We start from the raw sequence: 25,354 nt of genomic DNA on the forward strand, positions 1-25,354 counted from the left end.
AGTGTGGAAAATTTAAGGGAGAATTGGATAGTATTTGAGTGAGTGGAAATACAGAGATATTAATTTTTGGGACCAGCCAGATAGGGGAGCCTTTTCTGGTCCCATATTTTCCTATGTTCTTAAAATTACTGCACTGAATTTAAAACTAAATGATGGACTATCACCATTTTTATTGCTGTATTTCAGGTGCAGCTTAGCCAGTGCAATGCTAAGTATGTGTATTTCCTGTAGAAATTAAAATATGTTGGTGGTATCTCAGAGACCATAAGAGTAATTCCATAATGTCACCTGGGAATGTGGGTCAGAGACAGGGTTACATTACAACCCAGTTCTCCGGCCCATAGTAACTGTGACCGCAGATCCTGCTGGGAGTCCAGGATTGTGGAATTACCCCACATACTATTTGCTCCCCCATCCAAAGCATTGGTGGAGAGCATGACTTGTGGTGTTTGTCATTTAGTATTAGTACAAAGGATATCACATTTCACTCTTAGTTTTTAAGACTGTGGGTATGCTGCGCTATTTGTCTTAAACCACTTCTGCAGAGTGTGAGAATTATAGTCAGCAGGACTCCTGTTACATTTCCTAGCTGCGAATCTCATACTGCTTGCTGTTCTGCACGTGCAATGTTTTGAGAACGTGGACAGGAGCATCGGCTTTCTCAAAAATGTTCAAGTACAAAGTGGCCAGAAGGTCCACTGGATCATCTGAACACTTTTTAAACCTGGCCTGAACCACATTAGTGTTATAATCCATAAGCGTCAAGCCTGCCCTAGGAGGCTGCACATCCACGCAAAAGTGGCAGTATAACTGCACCCTTACTATATATTCATAAAGACATTCATCAATAAGCACCCTTCCTGCAGGCCAATTTGGCACTCAATGCCTAGGAGTGGGCAGGAACAAGGGGAGGGCCCACTCACATCCAGGTCCTCAGTACAATGGAGCAGGAAGCTCTGGACATTCAGGGCACAGGCCTCACTCAGCATCAGAGATGGAAAAGTGGCAGTTGCAGATCAGCAGGGTCTGTCATTTGTTCTCTTCTCTTCTATTTGTACTTGATGTGCATCTCTTTCAGGGAGCTTCTAAAATTGTTAATGCCTCGCCACCCCCACATGTATGAGGGTCCCTAACCTGCGCAGTACTACCAATCATTGCAGAGTCAGGCCCTTCAGATGAAGACGAGCTGAGCCAGCTTCGCCAGCTAACACCATCACCCCTTCAGACTTCAGCTCACACCTGCTCAAGAGGTCAGCACCCCGGGTGGGAACGATAGTGAGTTAGAGGGGCCTGCACAGGATGAAGTATTCATCACAAATAATGAGGAGCTGGTAGTGGTGGAAAGGACATCAATAACAGTTATGATTAAAGTATCTTCATTACAACAGCAACATTCCACTTGCCATGCTGAAGCCACAGGGGCAGCACAACACAAGAGCACTAGAGTTAGGAGAAGTGCATAAGAGAGACACAATTGGGGAGCACCTGGGTGAATATTAATTTCAGTAGTCTTTTTGTTCACTTCATTAAAGAAAATCAGAAGTTTGTCACTGTCAATTTGTGCAGATTGGTTCTTTTAGAACTGCAGGGCCTTCATGTTGAGGTGTGTTTGTATGTCTCATACAGTGATACAATTTGTCTGGATAGGTGGGAGGATTGGGCTAGATGTAAGGGAAGAATGGTGTTGGTGGGTTTCGGGGAGATGCAGTTCAACGGAATTGCCAGTTGATCACTTGTTATCAGATTGTTCGTACTACGAGTTGCTGGTCTGCAGGCTCCCCTTCTTCCAGCTCCTCCTCGTCAGTCCTGCAAGGCTTCCCGTTGCTCCATATCCAGGATCTGTCCACCGTCAACAGTAAGATTATGCAGAACGCCATCATTATACGCGACACTCTCAGTGGACTGTATTACAGTGCTCCTCCTGACTGATCCAAGCATCTGATGCGCTGCTTAAATATTCCAAAGACCGGCTCGATAATAGCAGGAGTACTTCCATGGCTATTGTTGTAGTATTGTTCAGCAGGAGACTGCGAACATCGAAGTGGTGTCATCAGCCATGTACATACAGCATAGCCCTTGTCGCAAAGGAGCCATTCATCCACGTTAGGCTTGCTTGAAAAGTGCAGGCACTGTAGACTGTCGCAGCTGGCTCCTGCTGTCCAAGGCAGAGTTAAGGAAATGGCCAGCCATTCTGAAGATGACTTCTGTAACCTGCTTGATGCAAGAGTGCACAGCTCTTGGGCTGACATGGGCCATGTAACCTGCTGCAGCCTAGAACAACCCAGTGGCTTAAGAATTTAGAGCAGTCATGATCTTTACGGCCACAGGCAACACATGGCCACCCCTCAGTGTGGGGTCCAGGTCTGGCTGCAGCAAATGACACAAGGCTGCGACAGCATCCCGGCTGAACCAAAGCTTTCTAACACATTATTCCTTGGTGAAATTGTGGTATGTTATGTGGTTTCTATAGACCCTGTTGTAAAGATATTGGCGCCGTCGTTGACCCCCCTCCATCATACAGCTTGCTGCTATCTGTCCCAATGCTCCTATTGCTCATGTTCCTCTTCCTGTTAAACAGTAAATGGGTAGTAAGAGGAGGGGTGGGATCAATTAGGGACCAAAAAGGAGATCTATGCTTGGAGGCAGAGGGCATGGCTGAGGTACGAAATGAGTACTTAGCATCTGTGTTTACCAAGGAAGAAAATGCTGCTAATGTCACAGTAAGAGAGGAGGTAGTTGAGATACTGGATGGGCTAAAAATTGACAAAGAGGAGGTACCAGAAAGGCTAGCTGTACTTAAAGTAGATAAGTCACCCGGTCCAGATGGATCCTAGGTCGCTGAGGGAAGTAAGGGTGGAAATTGCAGAGGTGCTAGCCACAATCTTCCAATTATCCTTAGATACGGGGGTGGTGCCAGAGGACTGGAGAATTGCAAATGTTACACCCTTGTTCAAAAAAGGGTGTAAGCATAAATCCAGCAACTACAGTCTAGTCAGTTTAACCTCGGTAGTGGGGAAACTTTTAGAAATGATAATCCGGGACAAAATTAACAGTCACTTGGACAAGTGTGGATTAATTAAGGAAAGCTAGCACGGATTTGTTAAAGGCAAATCATGTTCAACCAACTTGATTGAGTTTTTTGATGAGGTGTATATGGACTTCCGAAAGGCGTTTGATAAAATGCCGCATAATAGGCTTGTCATCAAAGTTGAAGCCAATGAAATAAAAGGGGCAATGGCAACAAGGATACGAAATTGGCTAAGTAACAGGAGACAGAGTAGTGGTGACCTGTTGTTTTTTGGACTGGAGAGAGGTGTACAGTGGTGTCCCCCAGGGGTCAGTACTAGGACCATTGCTTTTCTTGATATATATTAATGACTTGGACTTGGGTGTACAGGTCACAATTTCCAAATTTGCAGAGGACATAAAACTTGGAAGGGTAGTGACAGTGAGGAGGATAGTGATGCACATCAAGAGGTTATGGACAGGCTGGTGGAATGGACGAACACGTGGCAAATGAAATTCAATGCAGAAAAGTGCAGAGAGATACATTTTGGTAGGAAGAACTAGGAGAGGCAATATAAACTAAAGGGTACAATTCCAAAAGGGGTGCAGGAACAGAGCGATCTGGGGGTATATGTGCACAAATCGTTGAAGGTGGCAGGACAGGTTGAGAAAGCAGTAAAGAAAGCATACGGGATCCTGGGCTTTATAAATAGAGGCAGAGTACAAAAGTAAGGAGGTTACGGTGAATCTTTATAAAACGCTGGTTCCGCCACAACTGGATTAGTGTGTCCAATTCTGGGCACCGCACTTTAGGAAGGATGTGAAGGCCTTACAGAGGGTGCAGAAGAAATTTACTAGGATGATTCCAGGGATGAGGGACTTCAGTTACGTGGATAGACTGGAGAAGCTGAGCTTGTTCTCCTTAGAGCACAGAAGGTTGAGAGGAGATTTGATAGAGGTATTCAAAATCACGAAGGGTAAAGACAGAGCAGATTGAGAAACTGTTCCCATTGGCGGAAGGGTCAAGAATCAGAGGACACAGATTTAAGGTGATCGGCAAAAGAACCAAAAGGTGATATGAGAAAAAACGTTTTTACACAGCAAGTGGTTGTGATCTGGAATGCACTGCCTGAGGGGGTGGTGGAGGCAGATTTAATCGTGGCTTTCAAAAGGGAACTGGATAAGTACTTGAAGGGATAAAATTTGCAAGGCTACGGGGATAGGGTGGGGAGTGGAGCTAGCTGGATTGCTCTTGCAGAGAGCTGGCACGGGCTCGATAGGCCGAATAGCCTCCTTCCGTGCTGTAACCATTCTATGATTCCTCCACCACACAGATAGGAGTTGCCAGAACTACTCCAATGCTCAAAATGACTCAGTTGGTTAAGAAGAAGAAAAAAGTTTTCTCCTTCCAAATTTATAACTTTGCAATAACCAGTGCTTATTTACAAGTGTACTGAATGATGCAGCAAACATCAGTGAGTTCCCTTTTAAAAATCCCTGGTTTGTTTCCTCTACCGCGCACTTTCCTGAGCGGGTCCGGTCCTTCAGCAAGCGGCTGCCCCACTTTTTCCTGTAAAGATTGAAGCTGGTCCTATCTGCAAAATAGGACCCCTATTTAAATACAGCACTGTTCAGTTAGATACCGGCGGACGCATGGATGGCTTGGGTCCTTCCAATCAAATATGGCAGCGGAAGCAACAGAGGGGCTACTGCACTGCCAATTTCAGTCTCTAAGTGCCCCACTATGTCAGCAAGCATAGGGGCCAGGAAGGGGATTTGAGTTGAAAGGGATCTCAGATGAGATGAACTTTGAGGGTGGATGGGTGAGGGGAGTTACAAACAGGGATGATTGAAGACAAACAAATTGCTTGAAGATTTTTTTGGAAGTCAACAACCTCCGAAATTTCCCTGCTCCGAAATGTTTTTGAGGCTGAAGTCATGTTTTAATATAAAAAGTTGGAACTACATTAATGAGTGTTTTATAAGGTAATTTATGTTTATTGAAGATTGTATAAATTGGCAAACTCGCAATTCCTGCATTACTGGTGCATACTGGGAGCACATATCACTAAACTGCACATCCCCAGCCTGTGATTTTTCATCCAAATAATTTTAAGAAACAAACTTTATGCTTAAATGCTTCAAGGCAGGAACACAGATAGGAACTGACTGATTTTGGGAAAAGTTATGATAGGGTAGCTGAGGGGGCAACATGTGGCAGGATGGGGAGGGGTGGGCAGTGTTGATTGAGGCTTAGTGGCCCTATTTTCTTCCCCGACAAGGCTGTTAAACACTGCTCCCCAAATTCCAGCAACCCCTAAAGATCCAAAACTCCCTCCCCAGTCCTGCTGGACCCCAGGACTCCCTTAGACTTCCTCCATCCCACTCCTAGATCCTGGAACCACTTTCAGTGCTCACAAACACATAGATTGCATTGCCATTACTCGCTGATCCCAGAAGTGCTCCAATGCTCCCAGACCATGTGATCTCTCTCCGTGATCAACTTTGGCCCACTGTTCCTAGAACCTTCCTCTCCAGTGTTCGTGTAACTATGGAACCTTGCTCCCCATACTCCCAGATTTTGGGAACCCTCCTAAAAATACTGCTAGGCCCTGTGACCCCATCCCAATATTACCAAACCCTGGGCTCCGTGGCCCAACCTCACTGCTAATTAAAGAATCTTACAGCACAGAAGGAGGCCATTCGACCCATTGCGTCTGTGTCAGCTCTTTGAAAGAGTTATCTAATTAGTCCAGTCCCAGCTCTTTCCCCATTGCCCTGTAAATGTTTCCCTTTCAAGGATATAGCCAATTCCTTTTTGAAGATTACTGACTGAATCTGCTTCCACCAGCCTTTCACACGGTGAATTCCAGATCATAACAACTTGCTGCATAAAAAAAATTCTTCTTCTCATCTCCCCTCTGGTTCTTTTGCCAATTATCTTAAATCGGTCTCCTCTGGTTACTGACCCTCCTGTCACTGGAAACAGTTTCTCCTTATTCATAAATTTGAACACCTCTACTAAATCTCCCTAACCTTCTCTGCTCCAAGGAGAACAATCTCAGTTTCTCCAGTGTCTCCATATAACTGAAGTCCCTCATCCCTGCTATCATTCTAGCAAATCTCCTCTGCACCCTCTCTAAGGCTTTGACATCCTTCCTGAAGTGTGGTGCCCTGAACTGAACACAATACTCCAGTGATTTGTAAAGGTTTAGCATAACTACTTGCTTTTGTACTCTATGTCTCTATTTATAAAGCCCAGGATCCCATATGCTTTTTTAAAGTTGTCCTGCCACCTTCAAAGATTTGTGTATGTGAACCCCTAGGACCCTCTGTTCCTGTACCCCCTTTAAAATTGTACCATTTATTTTATATTGCCCCTCCTCGTTCTTCCTTCCAAAATGCATCACTTCACACTTCTCTGTATTAAATGTTGTCTGCTGCTATCCTCCTCACCGTTTATTGCATTTCCAAATTTTATGTCATCTGCAAACTTTGAAATTATGCCCCTTATACTCGCCCAGGTTATTAATATATATCAAGAAGAGCAGTGGTCGTAATACCCATCCCCTGGGGAACATCATTGTATACTTTCCTCCAATCTGAAAAACAACCATTCACCATTACTCTCTGCTTTCCATCTCAGCCAATTTTGTATCCACACTATCACTGCTCCTTTAATCCCATGGGCTTCAATTTTGCTAACAAGTCTATTGTGTGAAACTTCATCAAACACCTTCTGAAAGTCCAAATACACAATGTCAACCGCACTACCCTCATCAACCCTCTCCTTTACTTAATCAAAGAACGCATATCAATGTCAGACATGATTTGCCTTTAACAAATCCATGCTGGTTGGCATTTATTAACCCATGTTTTTCAAGTGACATAAAATTTTGTACCGGGTTATGGTCTGTAGAAGTTTCCCCACCACCATTAGGCTGACTAGCCTGTACTTACCGGTTTTATCCCTCTCTTTTTTGAACAGGGGTGTAACATTTGGAACCCTCCAGTCTTCTAGCACCACTCCCATATCTAAGGAGAATTGAAAGATTGTGGCCAGAGCCACCGCTATTTCCACCCTTTCTTCCCTCAGCAACCTAGGATACATCCCATCTGGACTTGCTAACTTTTCTACTTTGAGCAACGCCAACTAACTTATTTAATTTTATCCTATCCAATTTCTCTTCCCCTTCCTCCTTTACTGTGACATTGGCAGCATCCACTTCTTTTGTGAAGATAGATGCAAAGTTCTCATTTAGTACCTTCGCCATGCCCTCTGCCTCCGCAAGATGATTTTCTTTTTGGTTCCTAATTGGCCCCACCCTTCCTTTGACTACCCTGTCACTCTTTATATATTTATTGAAGACTTCGGTGTTTCCTTTTCTCATACACTCTCTCTGCTCTTATTTCCTTTTTCATTTCTTCTCTGCACTTTCTGTATTCTGCTTGATTCTCTACTGTATTTTGAACCCAACATGGATCATAAGCCTCCTTTTTCTGTTTCATTTTAATCTCAATATCTTTAGTCACCCAGGGAATTCTATCCCTTCCTTTCCCCCTCATGGGAATATGGTTAATCTGTACCCGAACTATCTCCTCCTTGAAGGCCTCTCATTGCCCATTTACTGTTTTACCTGCCAATTTTTGTTTCCAATCCACCTGAGCCAGATCCCTTCTCAACTTAGAAAACATTTGAGGTTCTAAGCACTAAAGATCCTGCAGCTTACAAAGCTATCCAAGCTGAATTGACTGAATAAAAAGGCCAATTTAAATACTCTCAAAATTCAAAAGTGGATCATTTTGGAGAAAGGCTTCTGAATTGTTGGAGGAGATGTTGGTCAAATAATTAAATCGAAAAGGCGTATTGTGATGAAAATGTATAAAGATGAAATTGAAACGCCTTATTTGGACTGAAGACTTTCCATGGTTGGTTACAAAGAGCATAAAAAATTGTCCTGATGCTGAAAATATTTAAGATTGGCAGATATTCCTCATAGATTCATGAGGAAAAATATATCATAACCCTGTAATATATGGTTTCCCCATTTCTAAACAAACAGCTAATTTTGTACTATTTGATCAAACTCATAAATCACATACCAGCTGTGCGATGCACGTTTTGGGCAGGATTCCATATCATTTTTATTTGCAATGGCTGGAATGTTCACCTTGTAGTTATAAAACACCTCTTCACTTTCTGTGATATATGCCATCTCAGTTGCAAGGTTATCTACGGAAGAATGGCGTGGCTTTTGAGCATCATGTCTTAATCTTGGACTTGGCCTATTGGTAATGCAAACAACCAAAAGCGGTGAAACTTTTATTAGTTCAAGCAGATCACTTATCATAACTTTAAGTACACAATTAAATTTATGCTAAGTACTTAGAGAAGATCTCTGAAATACTGAATTTAATACATAGATAGGAAAAAAAACACAACACAAGAGTTACTACGTCCCCTACTTCGGAGTAAGCAAGGACAGGATCAGCGGCCAGTATGTCTGTTGAAAACAGGTGTACCAGGCCACCAAATGGCGGAAGTAAGGTTCTCCTGTGTGTCCAGGCCAGGACATACAATTTTATTTGGAAAAATATTTAAGTACAGCCTCCTTAGATTTTCCAACCTGCATTCTTCACACCACTGGTAAAATGGGGCTGTAGTGTAATTAGAAACTAAATTCTGAACGAAGGTTTAGTTAAGTTGAATCCAGCTGCTACTCTCCTGTTGTGACTCTCAAAGTTGATGCAACTGTTTTGATTACTAAGATAACCATAATGGCCCAGAAATTGCTTGAAGCGGCGAACCAACAGTATTTACACTAACCCATTGACATACCGTGGTTTTTACTGCCTGCACTTCCTCTAATAGGAAGCGGTGAAGAGTGTTAGCTCCAGCAAAGCACGAAGATCACTCTCTCCCCTCGACCAATCAGATTGCAGCATTTTTGACAAGCAGTGAACGATTACTGCAGTAAAATTCAGGAAGTGAAAGGTACAACACGAGAATCATTTGTAAGAACAGTTATAGACAGTGAAGAAAGAGAGTAAGAAATAATCAAATTAAAGAGACAGAAAGAAAAAGTAAAAAAAAAATTATTTTTTTTAAATGACCAAAATCTATTAAAATAAGGAGTAATGAGACTCTACATTTTAAAATGTTGATTTTTAATTGTTTGGCAGTCATTAAGACTTACCGCACTATTAAAATTCAGTTTAGACCTGGTATTTTTAAGCATACTTATTTTGTGGTGATATTAGATACTTTCCAGTTGGACAGATAAGCAAGTTGGCGCTGGTTCACTGATCCACTGATTCCAACCGGCGACATCCCTTCAATTCGATGCGGTCATATCGCTGGCGAACCAGGAGGAGCAAGTTCCGGATTTCCGCATTTGCCTGCGCAAGCGCGAATGCCGGAACTTGCTCCTCGATTTTGCACTAACAACAGAGCGCTGTTGAACTCACCGTTCTTTTTTAAGCAATTTCTGACCCATTATCTTTGCTTTCATACAGTTAGAAAAATAAAGTACTGTTAGAGATACAATTCTGTGGTAGGTTAACTTCTTGATATTTCTGGAAAGCCAAGAATTAAATGGTTTTCAAGCAACGCTCTACTTTACTCAGGGTGTTGATAGAATATTTAATTCATCTTATTCAGGTTGGTTTAATCTAGGACAACTCAAAGTGAGCTAAATAATGCTTCAGACAAGCATAAAACAGTAAATTCTAATACATATGTTTCCCTTTGCTGAGGACATCTAAATGTCAGAATTTCTAGCTAATTGTCCTCGTCTTAGTGGGTGCTTGACTGTGGGATTTGAGTTTACCAATCTTCATGTGGGCTCGGATCCAAGACATGACATTCCTACATCCAATACGTCCAATGCTACAGTTTCTGCCGTTCAAATTTGTACAACTTAATTTGATTGTAAGAGCAATTCTTCCGCATCTGTTCTTAGTTTCCCTATGGTAGTTACCATCCTAGCTGAGAGGGAAGACAGCGGTCTAGCTCCTAGAACTCAGCCAATGCTACTCTATAACCAGCTGTTGGGAGCTGTGCAAGGGTGGAATGGGACAACTGTACCTCTGATATTCCTTTTCTTTTGGGAAAAATGTGGCCTCCACTTGGCACATATCCACAGTGACAAAGCTGAGATTGGTACCTGTGAGTGTCCTGTCACTCTGTGGCACAGCATGTTGAAACTCCTCTGTGTTACACTGTTGTGATGTCCTCTTAATTCCAGTTCCAAACATTAAGCATATTTAGCAGTTTACTACAATGTGATAAAAGCATTTCTGTAAAGCTGTTTACCAATCAGGTGTAGATGGTGGAGAGCGAGAAGGAAGGCTTCTGGTTTCCAACTGTTCTACTGATACAGACTTTCTTAATATTGGATTCCAGACCATCCCACCAATGACACGACGACAGGACTGATTGTTGATAGTCCTGTGGCAAACAAAGAGACCGACCTTAAACATTGTGATTCTTCCATTTTTTTTAAGTCATCAAGATGAAGAATACTAATGCTGGGGATTCAAAACCTTTTCCAATTTTGTTATCAAGTTGGGTGCAACACAGCCACATACAAAGTAAAGGGAGCTTTAATCTTGTCTAAAAAATGTGCCGTAACAAGTCTTAGAATACCCTCGACTGCACTAGGTGAATTTATTCCACTTCCTGCGCCAACCATCCTGTGGTATTTGAGTCACGCTGCCAGTTTAGATAAGAGAAAAGTGTTCTCTCTGGGAAGTAGGTTGAGAGTGCCCAGAACTCCATTTACATAGTACCCTTGCAGTTAGCAAGGAAAGAGTCATTGATTCCATCAGATGTGAATTGGAACCCAGGTGCCAGAAATGAAAAGTCAACATGCCAAACCGCCATATAACAGAAACCCATAAAGATAATTCTTCAACTATTGGAGAAAAGCATTATAAATATCAAAACTGGCAACCATTAAATGTCCTTCTATATGGCAGATGTTCTAACATTTTACCTGACTTGAAGGAGAGGACATGGAATCAAAGAATTTTACAGCAAAGGGCCAATGGCCTATTGTGCCTGTGCCAGCTCTCTGCAATAGCTATCCACTAAGTCCCATTCTCTGTCCTTTCTTGTTATCCCTTTTCCCCAAACATGTATCCACTTTCCTTTTAAAAATTATAATTTAAGCTTCCACCACCATTCCTTGTACAACACTCCACTGTCCTAACAACCTTTTGCATTAAAAATATTCCAGCCTGCATTTTGTGATAATCTTTAAATTATGCCCCCTAGTACCAACCCACTGACCAGTGAAAATAGTTGTTCTTAATTTACGTAATCATATTTTAAACACCTCCACACAGGTTCACATTTCTCTTCACCTTTGTTCTACCGAAAAGACCTTTAGTTTGTCTAATCTCTCTTCACAACTGAAGTAATCATCATACTTGGTATCATTGTAGTAAATCTTTTCTGTACCCTCTCCATGACATTCTTCCTAAAATAGGGTATCCAAAATTGGACACAACATTTTAACTATGGCCTAAAAATGACTTGTATAGGTTTAGAATTAACCTTTTGCTCTTTTTTTTTTAACAGTTTTATCAACTTATGCATCTGAACTCCTAAGTATCTCTGCCCTTATGTTCCTTTTAAAGCCTGTTCTCTCTACATCAATTTGCAGTATACTACAACGCAGTATATTTTAAAATCAAATAATTTGAAAGAAAAATTGTATACACAGGTTCACATTTCTAAAGCTTACTTTTTAAAAAAAATATTGCAATGGTAAATCTTTGTTCAAATTCTAAATTGTGCACTTTGTTGCTGTGGGTGTGTTGAACTATACTTCTGTCTCTTACAGCAGACTTTATTAAATGAGGCCCAAAACTGCTTCAATATTTGTTTAATCATTATAGCTTGCAATCAGGATAAATGCATAAATTAGGCAAAAAACTTACTTTGTGAAAATAGAAGGATTATTTCTATTAGCTGTCAGTGTTTGTTTATGCCTCATGTGACAGCTAATTAATCGGTAGTACTCATTGTGCAATACTCAGAGTGGACTATGTTACCTGAGATAGGAGGTTTACTGCTTCATGAAAAGAATGGTACAAACTTAATATGTCACTACATATTAATATGTTATATTATATTAATGTTATATTGATATAAGTGAACAACTACTTAGTAACACAGGCACATAGTACACCTTAACAGAACTATGAAAACAAACAAACCTGTTCTGGTTTCTGTGGCCAAGTGTAAAATAATCTGTGAGTATTTTTTTCTCTCGAGGCAGTGGCTTCTTTGCTTGAAAGAATGTGTGATGCTCTACGCAAGATTTCCAAAGGATTTTACATGCTCTATAATTAAGCATATTAAATCCAACAACACTTTCTTGAGATTCATTCTGTCAATGAAATAAACAAATTAGTAAAGTTAAGTATCTTTAATAAGTCTCATATCAGTGCTCATGACTGTAAAAAGTAGGGTTGAACCAAACAAAATTCTAAGGTAGATCATATGACCCCTGTTTCTGCATAAAATGCTGCCAGATGCACATCTCTATTCGCCTAATCAGCACTTTTATAAAATTATAACCCACACAAGCACCTCTAAAGACTGTTACTTGATTATCTTGCATTGCATATAGTTGTGATGACTGCCACATTATGGACTATTTTATTAAAATTCAGGTCTTTAAAGCCTTTTTATAGAAGGCTGAAAACAGTGTCATATGACTCTCAGAATTGATGAGGTACTAGTTAGTTGAATTGATACACTTCCAAGGACCAATCACAATGCACCAAACAATGTTTGCAGAGATGTATAGACCTGGTATGCCCACACCCCCACCCAGTGCTGTCAGTCCAATGCTCCTCTTCCCTCACTGACAAGGTACCAGAAATCCACCAGTGAGCCAAACCCCAGTACCACCCCAGTTCTGCCAAATGTCAGGATCCCCATCACAGTTCCGCCAAATCTGTTTCCCCTTTCAATGTTGTGCCAGACTAAAAGATCCATCCCATGCTACCAAACCTACCACCCTAGTTTGCCAAAGCCCAGGGTTGCTCCCAGTGCAGTTAAACCCCACTCCTACCCAGAACTACTAAATACCAGATGTCAAACGCTAACGGGTGCACTTGCTGTGTAGTCTCAGCTTTAAAATTGGGACGGGATTAAAAAAAATGTAAATCAATTTTTATAAACATATAAAAGGCCGCTCATTTTATATACATATAAAAGGCTGCTCATTTATGCTTCTCACATTATAATAGACAGAATTGGGGAATTCAAGTCCCAAAGCATCAGCAAAAATTCTCGAATACCATTGAATACAAATGGAATTTGACATTCACTCACTGCAATTAGTGGCCCTGCCATCATCACCTACATGGTATAAGAACCCCTATCGTTATACAACAGCATATCCTTCAACACTCTAGGCAACACCTCATGAGATCGGTTATTTGACGTGAAAATCTATAAGCTACACATACATTCACTGTGACGACGATACACAGCCTTCTTTTCAGTGTGTAATACTTACAGGTTTTTGCCTTAGCTGAATGAAAAAACGTTTCCTCTTGAAAGAAATCTTCGTTATATTTACCCTGAAAGAACATTCTAATTACATCTCAAGTTGAAAAAAAATGTCTGGAGTCATGTATATTCAAAATTGAACGTTTTAGATGGCAGAACATAATATACAATAAAGTGTTTATAATACTTGCAAGCAGAAATATTCCTACACACAACGGGGTAGATCTTGACTTTGTTCTACACAGCAGACCTGGGGGGCTAATAAAAGGCGCGGAGAGCGCGGACCTGAGCAGCAAATAAAAGGAGCGGGGAGAGCAGACCTGAGGAGTCAATAAAAGGAGCGGGGAGAGCGGACCTGAGTGGCCAATAAAATGCAGGGTGATAGCGGACCTGAGCGGTGAAATCAAACAAAAAATCAAGACAAGACAAATAGTGACATCAAAGAGGAGTGCCGAGAGTAAGTCAGTGTAAGTATTCAGTTTATTGATAAGGGTCTTTAGTGATTATTGTGTTTAGTGGTGGTTAGTCTGTCAGTGTTATTTAAAAGGCCTTAAAACTAAAGTTAAAAAGAGCTGGAAACTAGTTTAAAGCAGATAAAATAATTAGTTTTTAAAAAACTAAAAATAAACCAAGTCAATTAATTACATAAAAGCTTTGATTAAGTGAATATATAAAACAAGGTTAGATAGGGATGACAGGGCAGGTGGTGTGTCGTAACTGCAGCCTATGAGAGTTGGTGGAGACCAGAGTAATTCCAGGCAACCACATCTGCAGTAAGCGTCCGCAACTCGAGGAACTTCGATTCAGAGCTGTTGAGCTGGAGTCCGAGGTGCAGACATGGTGATGCACCAGGAAGGGGGAGAGTTATCTGGACACTTTGATCCAGGAGGCAATCACACCCCTTAGGTTAGGTAATGGTTTAGATTTGGTCAGTGGTCAGGCACAGGAGGATGTGACTGCGAGTCAGGCAGGTATGGGGACCCAGGATGCAGTGATGGAAGAGTCACAGCACTTGTCCGACAGGGATGAGGTACTTGCAACCTGTGTGGAGGAGAACAAAGACTGCAGGGAGGATGGGCAAACTGACCACGGCGCCGTGATACAGAAGGCCATTCAAGTGGGGGGAGTGAAAAGGAATGTTCTAGTGGTAGGGGATAGTATAGTCGGGGGATGGATACTGTTCTCTGCAGCCACGACCGGGAGTCCCGAAGGCTGTGTTGCCTGCCTGGTGCCAGGGTTAAGGATATCTCCTCGCGGCTGGAGAAGGGGGAGGATCCAGTTGTCATGGTCCCCGTAAGAACCAACGACATAGGTAGAGAACCAGGTATGAGGTTCTGCTGAGGGAGTTTGAGGAGCTAGGGTCTAAATAATAAACAGAACCTCAAAGGGCATATTCTCTGGATTACTAACTGAGCCATGCCCAAATTGGCATAGGGTCAAACAGATCAAAGTGTTAAATGTGAGGCTTAAGGAGTGGTGTGGGAGACAGGGGTTTCAATTCATGGGACACTGGCACCAGTACTGGGGAAAGAGGGTGCTGTTCCGTTGAGACAGGCTCCACTTCAACTGAACTGGGACCAGTGTCCCGGCAAATCAGATAACTAGGGCGGTAGATAGGACTTTAAACTAAAAAAGGGGGTTGGGGGGGAAAGAGGGTTCATGTAAGAGTAAATTTATAAATCTAAAGAGAAAAGTCAAGACCATAGAGCAGTATAGCAATTTGGGAAAAGAAACAGAGTGTGTCAGGAAGAGACAGAGAGTTCAATGGTAGTAGTGCATCAGTGAACAAGGTCAAATCAGAGAAAAATAGAAAAAAGTTAAAATTAAAGGCGCTTTATCTGAAGCATTCGTTAACAAGATAGATGAACTAATGGCACAAAAAGATAAATGGGTTTGATCTAGTAGCGATTACCGAGCCGTGGTTGTAAGGTGACCAAGGTTGGGAACTAAATATTCCAGGGTACTTTAGAAAAGACAGACAAAATGGAAAAGGAGGGGTTGTAGCCCTGATAATAAAGGATGACATAAAGACAGTAGTGAGAAAGGATCTTGGCTCCGAAGATCAGGAAGTAAAATCAGTATGGGTGGAGCTAAGAAATAACAAGGGGCAGAGAACACTGGTGGGAGTAATTTATAGGCTCCCTAACAGTAGTTATACCGTTGGACAGAGTATTAATCAAAAAATAAGAGGAGCTCGTAAAAAAAGGTAATGCAATAATCGTAGGGGACTTGAATCTTCACATAGACTGGACAAATCAAATTGGTCGAAGTAGTTTGGAGGACGAGACAGTTTCCTCGAACAATACATCATGGAACCAACCAGGGAACAGCCTATTTTAGATTTTGTCTTGTGTAACGAGATAGGGTTGATTAGTAATCTCATAGCAGCTCTAAATTTTTTTTAAAAATTAAGCCACACTGAGGGAAGCCATATGTAACAAAATTGTATGTGTTTATAAAGAACAGGTTCACAATTTTGTTAGAGGAAATTTTGCCCCAATATGCCATAAATCACTTACAAACACAAAATAAATGCTCCAACAAATGCAAAAAGTAATGGTCATCAGGTCTCTTTCCTCCCCCTCAGGGGAAAAAAAATAAAAACATTAAACATTCTCTTGGAAGAAATATTTCTTAGGCCATTCTAAGAAGATATTGTATTCATAGAAACAAATAAATGTCAGCAACTTCAGGACTATACATACCATATCAGCTAACAAGACAAGTCAATAACTAATAATCTTTACCAGGGATAAAAACTGATCCGAGCCATATTTCGATAGACACCCAGCCCTCCAGAGGATATCCCAATCTTTATCTCTAAATTGCCTTGATCCTAAAATAAATAAATCAATAAATCAGGACAATTTGCTTGGGTCAATTAGGAAGACAATATTTTGAGTAGATGCATCAAAGAGGAATGGAGAGATCTGAGTAGAGTGTGACCATTTTCAAGAGGAACTCCATTTCTTAAATAGGACAACACTTATGGAATCTGCTAGTTTGGTTCAAATTTATTGAGGCATTTTTTTTAAATTATAGGGGTGATGGGTGAGCGTGACTTGGTGCAGGTCAGGATACGGCAGCAGAATTTTGGATGAGTTGAAGTTTATGGAAGATGGAGGATGGAAGGCCAAGCCAGGACAGCATTGGAATAGTCGATACTTGCTTAAAGACTGCTTAATCTTCAAGGGTCATCGACCTGAAATGATAACTCTGTTTCTTGCTTCACAGATACTGCCTGACTTGCTGAGTATTCCCAGCATTTTCTGTTTTTATATCAGATTTCCGCAGTAATTTTGCTTTTGATTGGAATAGTCGAGTCTGGAGGTGACAAAGGCAAGGATGAGAGCTTCAGCAGCAGATGGGTTGAGGCAGGGCGGTGACTGCCAATGTTATAGAGGTGGAATTGGGCAGTCATTATGAGCACAATGGAATCAATTAACAGGAGTAAACTTAAGGATCATCTGTACAACAATATCCTAGTTAATAGCTGTCAGCATGGATCTAGAAGGGGAAGATCAACCTCCTCGATCTCTAAGGAAGTGACAACTGAAGTGATTTATAGTAAGCTCTATGACCTGATGTACCATGACATCGAATAACCTTTTGATAAAGTCCCACACGAAAGGCTATTAATTAAACTCAAAACTGTGGATATTTGTTTAAACCGTGGGAATTGATAAGAAACTGGATAAACAGTTGGAAACAATGTATACTCATTGGTGGAATAATGTCACAGCGGAGGGAAATACTGACTGGGATGGCTCAGGGTTCAGTACTGGGACCACTACTGTTTCTAATTTACATAAATGACCTGGATTCACAAACTCAATGCAAAGTGGTCAAATTTCCAGATCATACCAAACTAGGAAGGACAGTGGAATCAGAGGAGGCAGCTCAGAAATTACAGCATAAGTTGGACAAAATATTAAGTAAGCAGAATAATGGCAGATTAAATTTAATGTTGACGCGTGTAAAGTACTACACATAGGAAGGAAAAATAGATGATACGTATACTTCATAAATGGTGTTGAAATAGCTACGGATGAAACCAAAAGAGACCTCGGAGTCATAGTCGATTCAACACTAAACATGATTAATCAATGCAGAGCAGCAATCAACAAAGACAATAAAATGTTGAACAATATAGCCAAAACAGTAAAATATAAGTCAGATGAGATAGCGATCAAACTTTATAATACTCTGGTCAACCTGCACCTTAAAAATTGCATCCAGTTCTGGTTGCCAAGAAATAAGGGAGACACTCAAGCGTTGGAGGCAGTGTAGAGAAAAACTACTAGGCTGAACCCCAGTCTGGGGACTGAGTTATGATGAATCACTGGTGAACCCTGGGCTTTTCAGCCTTGAAAGGAGGTATCTGAGAGGTGATGTGGCAATTTACCACTTTCACCTCCTCTTCTGAAATACCAGCAGATAGGCTAGTATATATATTTTTTTAATTCGTTCACGGGATGTGGGCGTCGCTGGCAAGGCCGGCATTTATTGCCCATCCCTAATTGCTCTCGAGAAGGTGGTGGTGAGCCGCCTTCTTGAACCGCTGCAGTCCGTGTGGTGACGGTTCTCCCACAGTGCTGTTAGGAAGGGAGTTCCAGGATTTTGACCCAGCGACAATGAAGGAACGGCGATATATTTCCAAGTCGGGATGGGGTGTGACTTGGAGGGGAACGTGCAGGTGGTGTTGTTCCCATGCGCCTGCTGCTCTTGTCCTTCTAGGTGGTAGAGGTCGCGGGTTTGGGAGGTGCTGTCGAAGAAGCCTTGGCGAGTTGCTACAGTGCATCCTGTGGATGGTGTATACTGCAGCCACTGTGCGCCGGTGGTGAAGGGAGTGAATGTTTAGGGTGGTGGATGGGGTGCCAATCAAGCGGGCTGCTTTATCTTGGATCAAGGGTCTCTGCTGGCTATAAGGTTCTAGTTTGCCTCATTGTGCACAGGAGCATGGCTCTTACTGACTCTCAAATAAATCAATAGAGGATGCTGAATGAAGAATGGAGAAGTTTTCTATTTCCTAGCTTTTAAGATCTCTCATCTTCAGGAACAAAATATTTAGAAGTAAAAATCTAGAAAAAACTCAATCAAACCATTCCTCTATTTAATTAGATCTGCAGGAAGCAGCCTTGAGCTGTATTAACAAACCAAGGACCAATAAATGACACTATAAATTTTCAGGTTTGGTACACAGCAGAGAGAACTGCTGTAAACAATGAAGAAAAAAGAACTAAAGGCACAGTCCAAAAAGAGGCACACATACTGTGGAGCAGAGGGAAGGTCACCTGAGTTTGCAGGGCAAAAAACAATTTAAGGGACAGTGCCAGTCGATGATTTCCCACTATGGGATAATGACAATATCCCATTTGTACGTGGAAGTTGACCAAATGAGAAAGAAACCACATTTTTGGTCAGTTTCATTTATTCCAGATTTTATATGGACAGAGGCAAACTCTATGCTCAAATTTACTGTTGCAAGTTAATAGTAGCACATGCTGGTATTTCTCCCTCCCATTGGTGAAATTATCCCATTCATGATATGGGTCAGTTCCACCACCAGCAGGGAAAAAATACAATGGAAAAATACAGTCGTCATCACTTGCTTGCTCACCTTTCAAACAGTTTCTTCACACTTATATTAATGGATCTCCTGTGTCTTTGCTGTTAGGTACTCTCTGGACTGGAGTACAGTTGTGTTGTTTAGCTACTAACCTGCTCTGTGCTTTTAAGGCCACTGCTCTGAATAAGCAAATGGTAATTTGGCATGGTTAAAAAAACGTTTTTCAAAAAGTATATTAAACCATATCAGATAGCCATATTTTTCTCCCTCATGTAGGTGAAACCCTCTGTCAGAAAATGAGGGAGATCTAGCAACAAGAGGGGAAACTCAAGACTGCATTCTAATTTAGCTCTGCAACATAACTTTTGAGTTATCTATAGAGAGAAAACAGACTTTGAGGTCTTAGTATCATTACCAGCTGGAAAATGGCAAAACTTTCCCAACACTTTCAACCTCTTCTTTTCCAACTAAATGGAATAACAAATACAATATTGATCATTTGCAATGACAGGCTTACCCTTGCATTGTGCAATTCCACGCCATAAAATTCAAGGGTTTTTGCTCTATTTAAATAACCAAGTTCTGCTTCAGATTGTTTAAGATCTCTAGACAGAAATGAATTAAAATTTAAGGTCAGAATGGGAAGAAATGAAAACTATTGCATGGTAGTTCAAAAATATCAACAGATTTTTAATAGTACAAAATTAATTTTACTGTGTCAAAGACATATATACAAAACTTTGTATTACTTAAATTACTGATCTAGGATTTAGGTTGCAATTACATCTCAGCAGCAGCAGAAAAACATATTCCAAAAACATTTTGCCATGTCTCACCTCATTCACTACTAAATATCATTTGATGATGTCACATCCACTACAGTTACTGGGCCTAGGAAGACTAAGTTGTGGTGTTAACATCACTATCACCAGCTGAACAGGGTAAAATGTATCCAAAGTGAAGGACATTGCAATGGTATTATGTAGTGAATGAGCAACAATTGTATAAAATTCTTAAGAATTACAAATAAAGAAAACTAAATTAGAAAATAGTTTGCTTAGTACTATCAAAATTTATAATGAGTTATTTAATTCCAATCCCATAACAAAAGCACTTTGGTTCTACCTGTGTTGTTTGTGCAAAGACATCACTTTGGTTAGAAACTCTTGGTTCTGATCAGGTATAAAGTGGAAGTTTTCTACATAGCCAGGACGATGCACAGAAGGATTGTATTCTCCAAGCTCAGCTGTAAGATTCATCGTTAATACACATTTTAACAGATACCATTCTATTGTCCTGCTCACTTTTTAAGCAGTACGGCCTAGGTTTTCTGGTCATATCCCATTCATTTTAAAGGGCTACCATCATCATTACAATTGGAAAACCTAGGCCTATATATCAACTTTACTGGGTTTTTTTTTAAAACCAATTTAAATAACATTTCTGCACGTATGAACTTTATTCACTCTAAATTACACCATTTTGTATTAAATGGCAGATGATTTTTAGTTTCTTTATATAAAATCAAATCCACCAAAATATTTTGGTTGATTTCACTATTCTATACAACAAAGTGTTTCTTCTGAATCAAGCATGACTTTTCTTAATACTTCAAAATGTACTGCAGTCCAATTCCTATTCTAATAGAGCCTTGCATAATGTAGACCATCTATTAAACTCATCTGACAATACTGCCAATGTGTTTTCAAACTTGTAAGTAAAAGATAACTTGAAATGAAGTGTCGTTGAAAGAATTTCATACCATGTTAGGCATACTCCAGCTAGATAAGAAAATTTAATTAGATTTGCTAGTAATATTCTCAAATCTGCTAAATATTCACTTTCTTTGCCATACAAAAACACTTACAAGGTAAATCACTTGCAGATGATCTCTACTGTGGACACTGTCATCAAGTCTACTTCACCAAAATATTGTGTTACACTGGGCAATTAATTTGCTAACACCTAGCAATCCCTCTCCGTGTCTCTAATTGGCATGAAGGTGACTGGAAGGAACTGGCACATAATCTGGCAGCCATTTTAGGTTCTTCTGACTGTCTCACACCTTGCAACAAATCACACTTTATGAATTAGTTCTTTTGTGTTCCGGACTGTGGGTTAGATTTTCATCCATTAATAGTCAATGGACAGAAAATCTAGTCTATAATAAATCAACCACTGGAATAATCTTCAAAAATTCTTTTGTTTTTTCCTTGATTCACTATTGCATCTGGTGCTTTCACTCCTTCTACCTGTGTCTAACTGAAGATTTCATACCTCATTCTTTCCCTTCCATCATAAATTTACATCTTAGTTCAATCATCCCATTGTTCACTGTTTCTTGTAAAAGTTCTGGTTATCGCATCTAGCATCTTAAACTGTCTGAAACAACCTTATTGAAACTTCTGTGGATCCAAAGTGAAACAAAGCTTCAACTGCTGCAATCCTGCCTCTTCAGAAGCTGTTCCTTTCAGTCTTTGCCACAGCTCTCTCTTGTAACTTCTGTCAATCCTTCTTTTATTTCATCCTGATGGTGCAGCTGATAGCTCCCCTGAAGAGAAAGCTGAAGTTTTGGATGGCTTTTCTCCTCCAACTCTAACCTCTATGACCATGATAAAGAATCTCCTTCCGTTATTCCATTCTATTTCACTATTTAGACTATCATTTTATCCCAACAGGTCTATCAAATCCTCTTTTCTCTGGACCCTAATAAAACTTCTGGTCCTGACAGCACCCATCCCATTGTCCTCAATGTGTGTCCCCAAACTTACTCCTGTCCCAAGAAGTTTCTCCAATCTCTCTTACTCCAGTCTACCTTTCCTTCTCTACTGAAATGTGTTCACTTTTACCCTATTCCTAAAAAAGGTGATTTATTTTACCCTTCAAATTACTGTGCTCCTGCTCTTATTTTGGTACTTTCTAAAATTATGCAAACTATTAACTATCCCCTTAAAAGTTTTGGCCAAATCCTTGATCCCCAATATTTTTCACAGCATTGTCATTGCACTGATGTTCTGGCTACTTATGTTATCCACCTTTAGAACTCTGATGAATATCCTGTCATTGCATTGGGCTTTGTTCTGTCTAGGATCTAGCATCACGTATTTCTAAGTTACCATTAATCTCCCATCAAAGCTATGTTCATGGTTATCTAGTTTCCAATCATCACTATTTGTGTTGCAGTTGATGGCTCATTCACTGATTTTTAAAAAAATTAACTCAAAGGTTCCCCAGAACTATTCCCTCACTCCCACTGCTTTTTCATATCAGTGAACATTTCCACTCATCATCTGACCATATCCACTTTTTTTTAAACCAGTAATTTTATTCTACATTCATGAAATTTCTTCAGCCCACACAATTTAAGCGTTAATAACTTCTAGGTATTTTGTAGTGTAATCATATGTTTAGACACTCCTTATATCACTAAATAAGACAACTTCAATCACGTTTCTTTGTGTCTCCCATGTCTAACCAACAAGGACCTTCAAAGACTAACCATATCCTTTCCCCATCTATCAACATTCTTGCTCTCAGTATCTCTTACCTTCAAATAAAATTCCCATATCTCCTCCATTGTGAAAGCTGTCTCCAAACTTGGCTTTATTTTTGACACCAAACAAATCATTTCTCAACAACTCAATGCTGTATCAAATCCAAGTCTGTCCAAGACTTGACTACTGCTCCCAAATATGGGAAGCTCTTCTAGCATCTCTTCTATTCCTGCACAGAATAAAATAAAATGGTTGTTGTCTGATAGGCAATCCCTCTTTCACATCTAGCCTCCAATTTTTAAGTTGCAACCTGTCTTTTTCTCTCAATGGTCAGTGCTGTTCTGAATTTTCCACTCTTGTGCCTACTACACTTCAAATGTGCTAACCTACCTTCTATTCATCTTTAGAAAACTCTGTGTTGAAACCAAGACTCAGCACATAGTTTCCTGCTTTAAATTCTTTCCAAGCACCTCAAAACTGTGAAATGCATTACCTCCCTAATTCTTTACTTCTTTAGACAATTTTCATAGTTTTAAAATAAGAGCTTGGCACCATCTGAACACTACTTCCTGATTTACCTCATCTCTTGTGCTGTTTTTAACCTTGGTGTTGCCCTGGATTATGCTCATCTTGATTTCTCAATTTAAAAAAATGATTGGACTATTACTGTGTCGGGCAACATGCATTTATGCTGATACCCACTACTGGCACAATATGTACCTTAAATCATATTCTTTTTTCATAGGAAAGATTTGTCAACACTACTAGCAAGTCTATTTTGTTGAAATTTCAATATTTGCACAAAGTATTGCTTGAAAATTCTTAAAGGTACTTTACACTGTTAATCGCGTGCACGTTGGCGTTAACACGATATTACCATCTAAAAGCGGTGGACATCCCTAACATCGCCTGTCTCTGCTCCTGCCTCAGCTCATCTACTGCTGAAACCTTCATCCATGCCTTTGTTAGCTCTGGACTTGACTATTCCAATACTCTCCTGGCTGGCCTCCCACCTTCCACCCTCCGTAAACTTGAACTCATCCAAAACTCTGCTGTCTGTATCCTAACTTGCATCAAATCCCGTTCACCCCTGTGCTCACTGACCTACATAGGCTCCTGGTCCGGCAACACCTTGATTTTAAAATTCTCATCCTCGTTTTTAAATCCCTCCATCGCCCCGCCCTCCCTATCTCTGTAACCTCCTCCAGCCGTACAACCCTCTGCGCTCCTCCAATTCTGGCCTCTTGCGCATCCCTGATTTTCATCGCTCCACCACTGGCGGCTGTGCCTTCAGCTGCCTAGGCCCTGAGCCCTGGAATTCTCTCCTTACATAACATAAGAAATAGGAGCAGGAGTAGGCCAATCGGCCCCTCGAGCCTGCTCCGCCATTCAATAAGATCATGGCTGATCTGATCCTAACCTCAAATCTAAATTCATGTCCAATTTCCTGCCCGCTCCCCGGAACCCCTAATTCCCTTTACTTCTAGGAAACTGTCTATTTCTGTTTTAAATTTATTTAATGATGTAGCTTCCACAGCTTCCTGGGGCAGCAAATTCCACAGACCCACCACCCTCTGAGTGAAGAAGTTTCTCCTCATCTCAGTTTTGAAAGAGCAGCCCCTTATTCTAAGATTATGCCCCCTCGTTCTAGTTTCACCCATCCTTGGGAACATCCTTACCGCATCCACTCGATCAAGCCCCTTCACAATCTTATATGTTTCAATAAGATCGCCTCTCATTCTTCTGAACTCCAATGAGTAGAGTCCCAATCTACTCAACCTCTCCTCATACGTCCGCCCCCTCATCCCCGGGATTAACCGAGTGAACCTTCTTTGTACTGCCTCGAGAGCAAGTATGTCTTTTCTTAAGTGTGGACACCAAAACTGTATGCAGTATTCCAGGTGCGGTCTCACCAATACCTTATATAACTGCAGCAATACCTCCCTGTTTTTATATTCTATCCCCCTAGCAATAAAAGCCAACATTCCGTTGGCCTTCTTGATCACCTGCTGCACCTGCATACTAACCTTTTGATTTTCTTGCACTAGGAGCCCCAGATCCCTTTGTCCTGCAGTACTTTCCAGTTTCTCGCCATTAAGATAATAACTTGCTCTCCGAAACCTCCTTAAACCTCTCTGCCTCATTACCTCTCTCCTCAAGACACTCCTTAAAACTACCTCTTTGACCAAGCTTTTGGTCACCTATCCTAATATTTCTATGTGATTCGGTGTCAAATTTTGTTTGATAATGCTCCTGTGAAATGCCGTGGGACATTTTACGACGTTATCGGCACTAAATAAATGCAAGCTGTTGTTGTTGGACAGTAAAACCAAAAATGTAAGTAACCCAACATATTTTTTAAAAACAGACAATCTCCATTTAGCAACTGCCTCTCCTACATGTTAGCAGTTGCATCCAGAATCTCATCACTAAGGTAATCACACTTTTACAAGGTGCGAATGGCTGAATGAAACTGCTTGAAGACTTGACTTTGGCTGAAATCAGCCCAGCCTCTTAAATGGGTAAGTACAAGATAAGTACTTAGTGAACTGCCTGAAATAGTCAGCATATTAATATATTATAAACAGTGTGCCTTTATAATTGACTCCTACAATAATAGCAAATGGTTAGCACTATTGGGCAGATATAGGCGGCTGCCCATGCTAAGCATGGATGGTTTAAGAGGTGGGGACTGTACATCCATTCTAAAAGTCTGTAAATTTACAGATTTGAAACTTCAAGCAAAGTTCAAGG

At 40.7% G+C, this 25,354-nt stretch overlaps 1 protein-coding gene across 3 annotated transcripts in view; it reads right to left on the reverse strand.

Moving 5' to 3' along the window:
* The window catches only part of LOC137341719 (tyrosine-protein phosphatase non-receptor type 3-like), a 234,329-nt gene that overhangs the window by 112,544 nt on the left and 96,431 nt on the right, over positions 1-25,354 (reverse strand). For all 3 annotated transcript variants that reach the window (XM_068005156.1, XM_068005163.1, XM_068005147.1), the window contains exons 8-14: positions 20,232-20,352; positions 19,624-19,711; positions 16,285-16,373; positions 13,545-13,608; positions 12,232-12,404; positions 10,322-10,456; positions 8,110-8,292 (exon numbers count right to left, since the gene is read on the reverse strand). In XM_068005156.1, the coding sequence (XP_067861257.1) occupies positions 8,110-8,292; positions 10,322-10,456; positions 12,232-12,404; positions 13,545-13,608; positions 16,285-16,373; positions 19,624-19,711; positions 20,232-20,352 (853 nt within the window). The remainder of the gene's footprint in view (positions 1-8,109; positions 8,293-10,321; positions 10,457-12,231; positions 12,405-13,544; positions 13,609-16,284; positions 16,374-19,623; positions 19,712-20,231; positions 20,353-25,354) is intronic.

Source organism: Heptranchias perlo, chromosome 2 (genome assembly GCF_035084215.1).
Source record: "Heptranchias perlo isolate sHepPer1 chromosome 2, sHepPer1.hap1, whole genome shotgun sequence".
NCBI lineage: Eukaryota > Metazoa > Chordata > Chondrichthyes > Hexanchiformes > Hexanchidae > Heptranchias > Heptranchias perlo.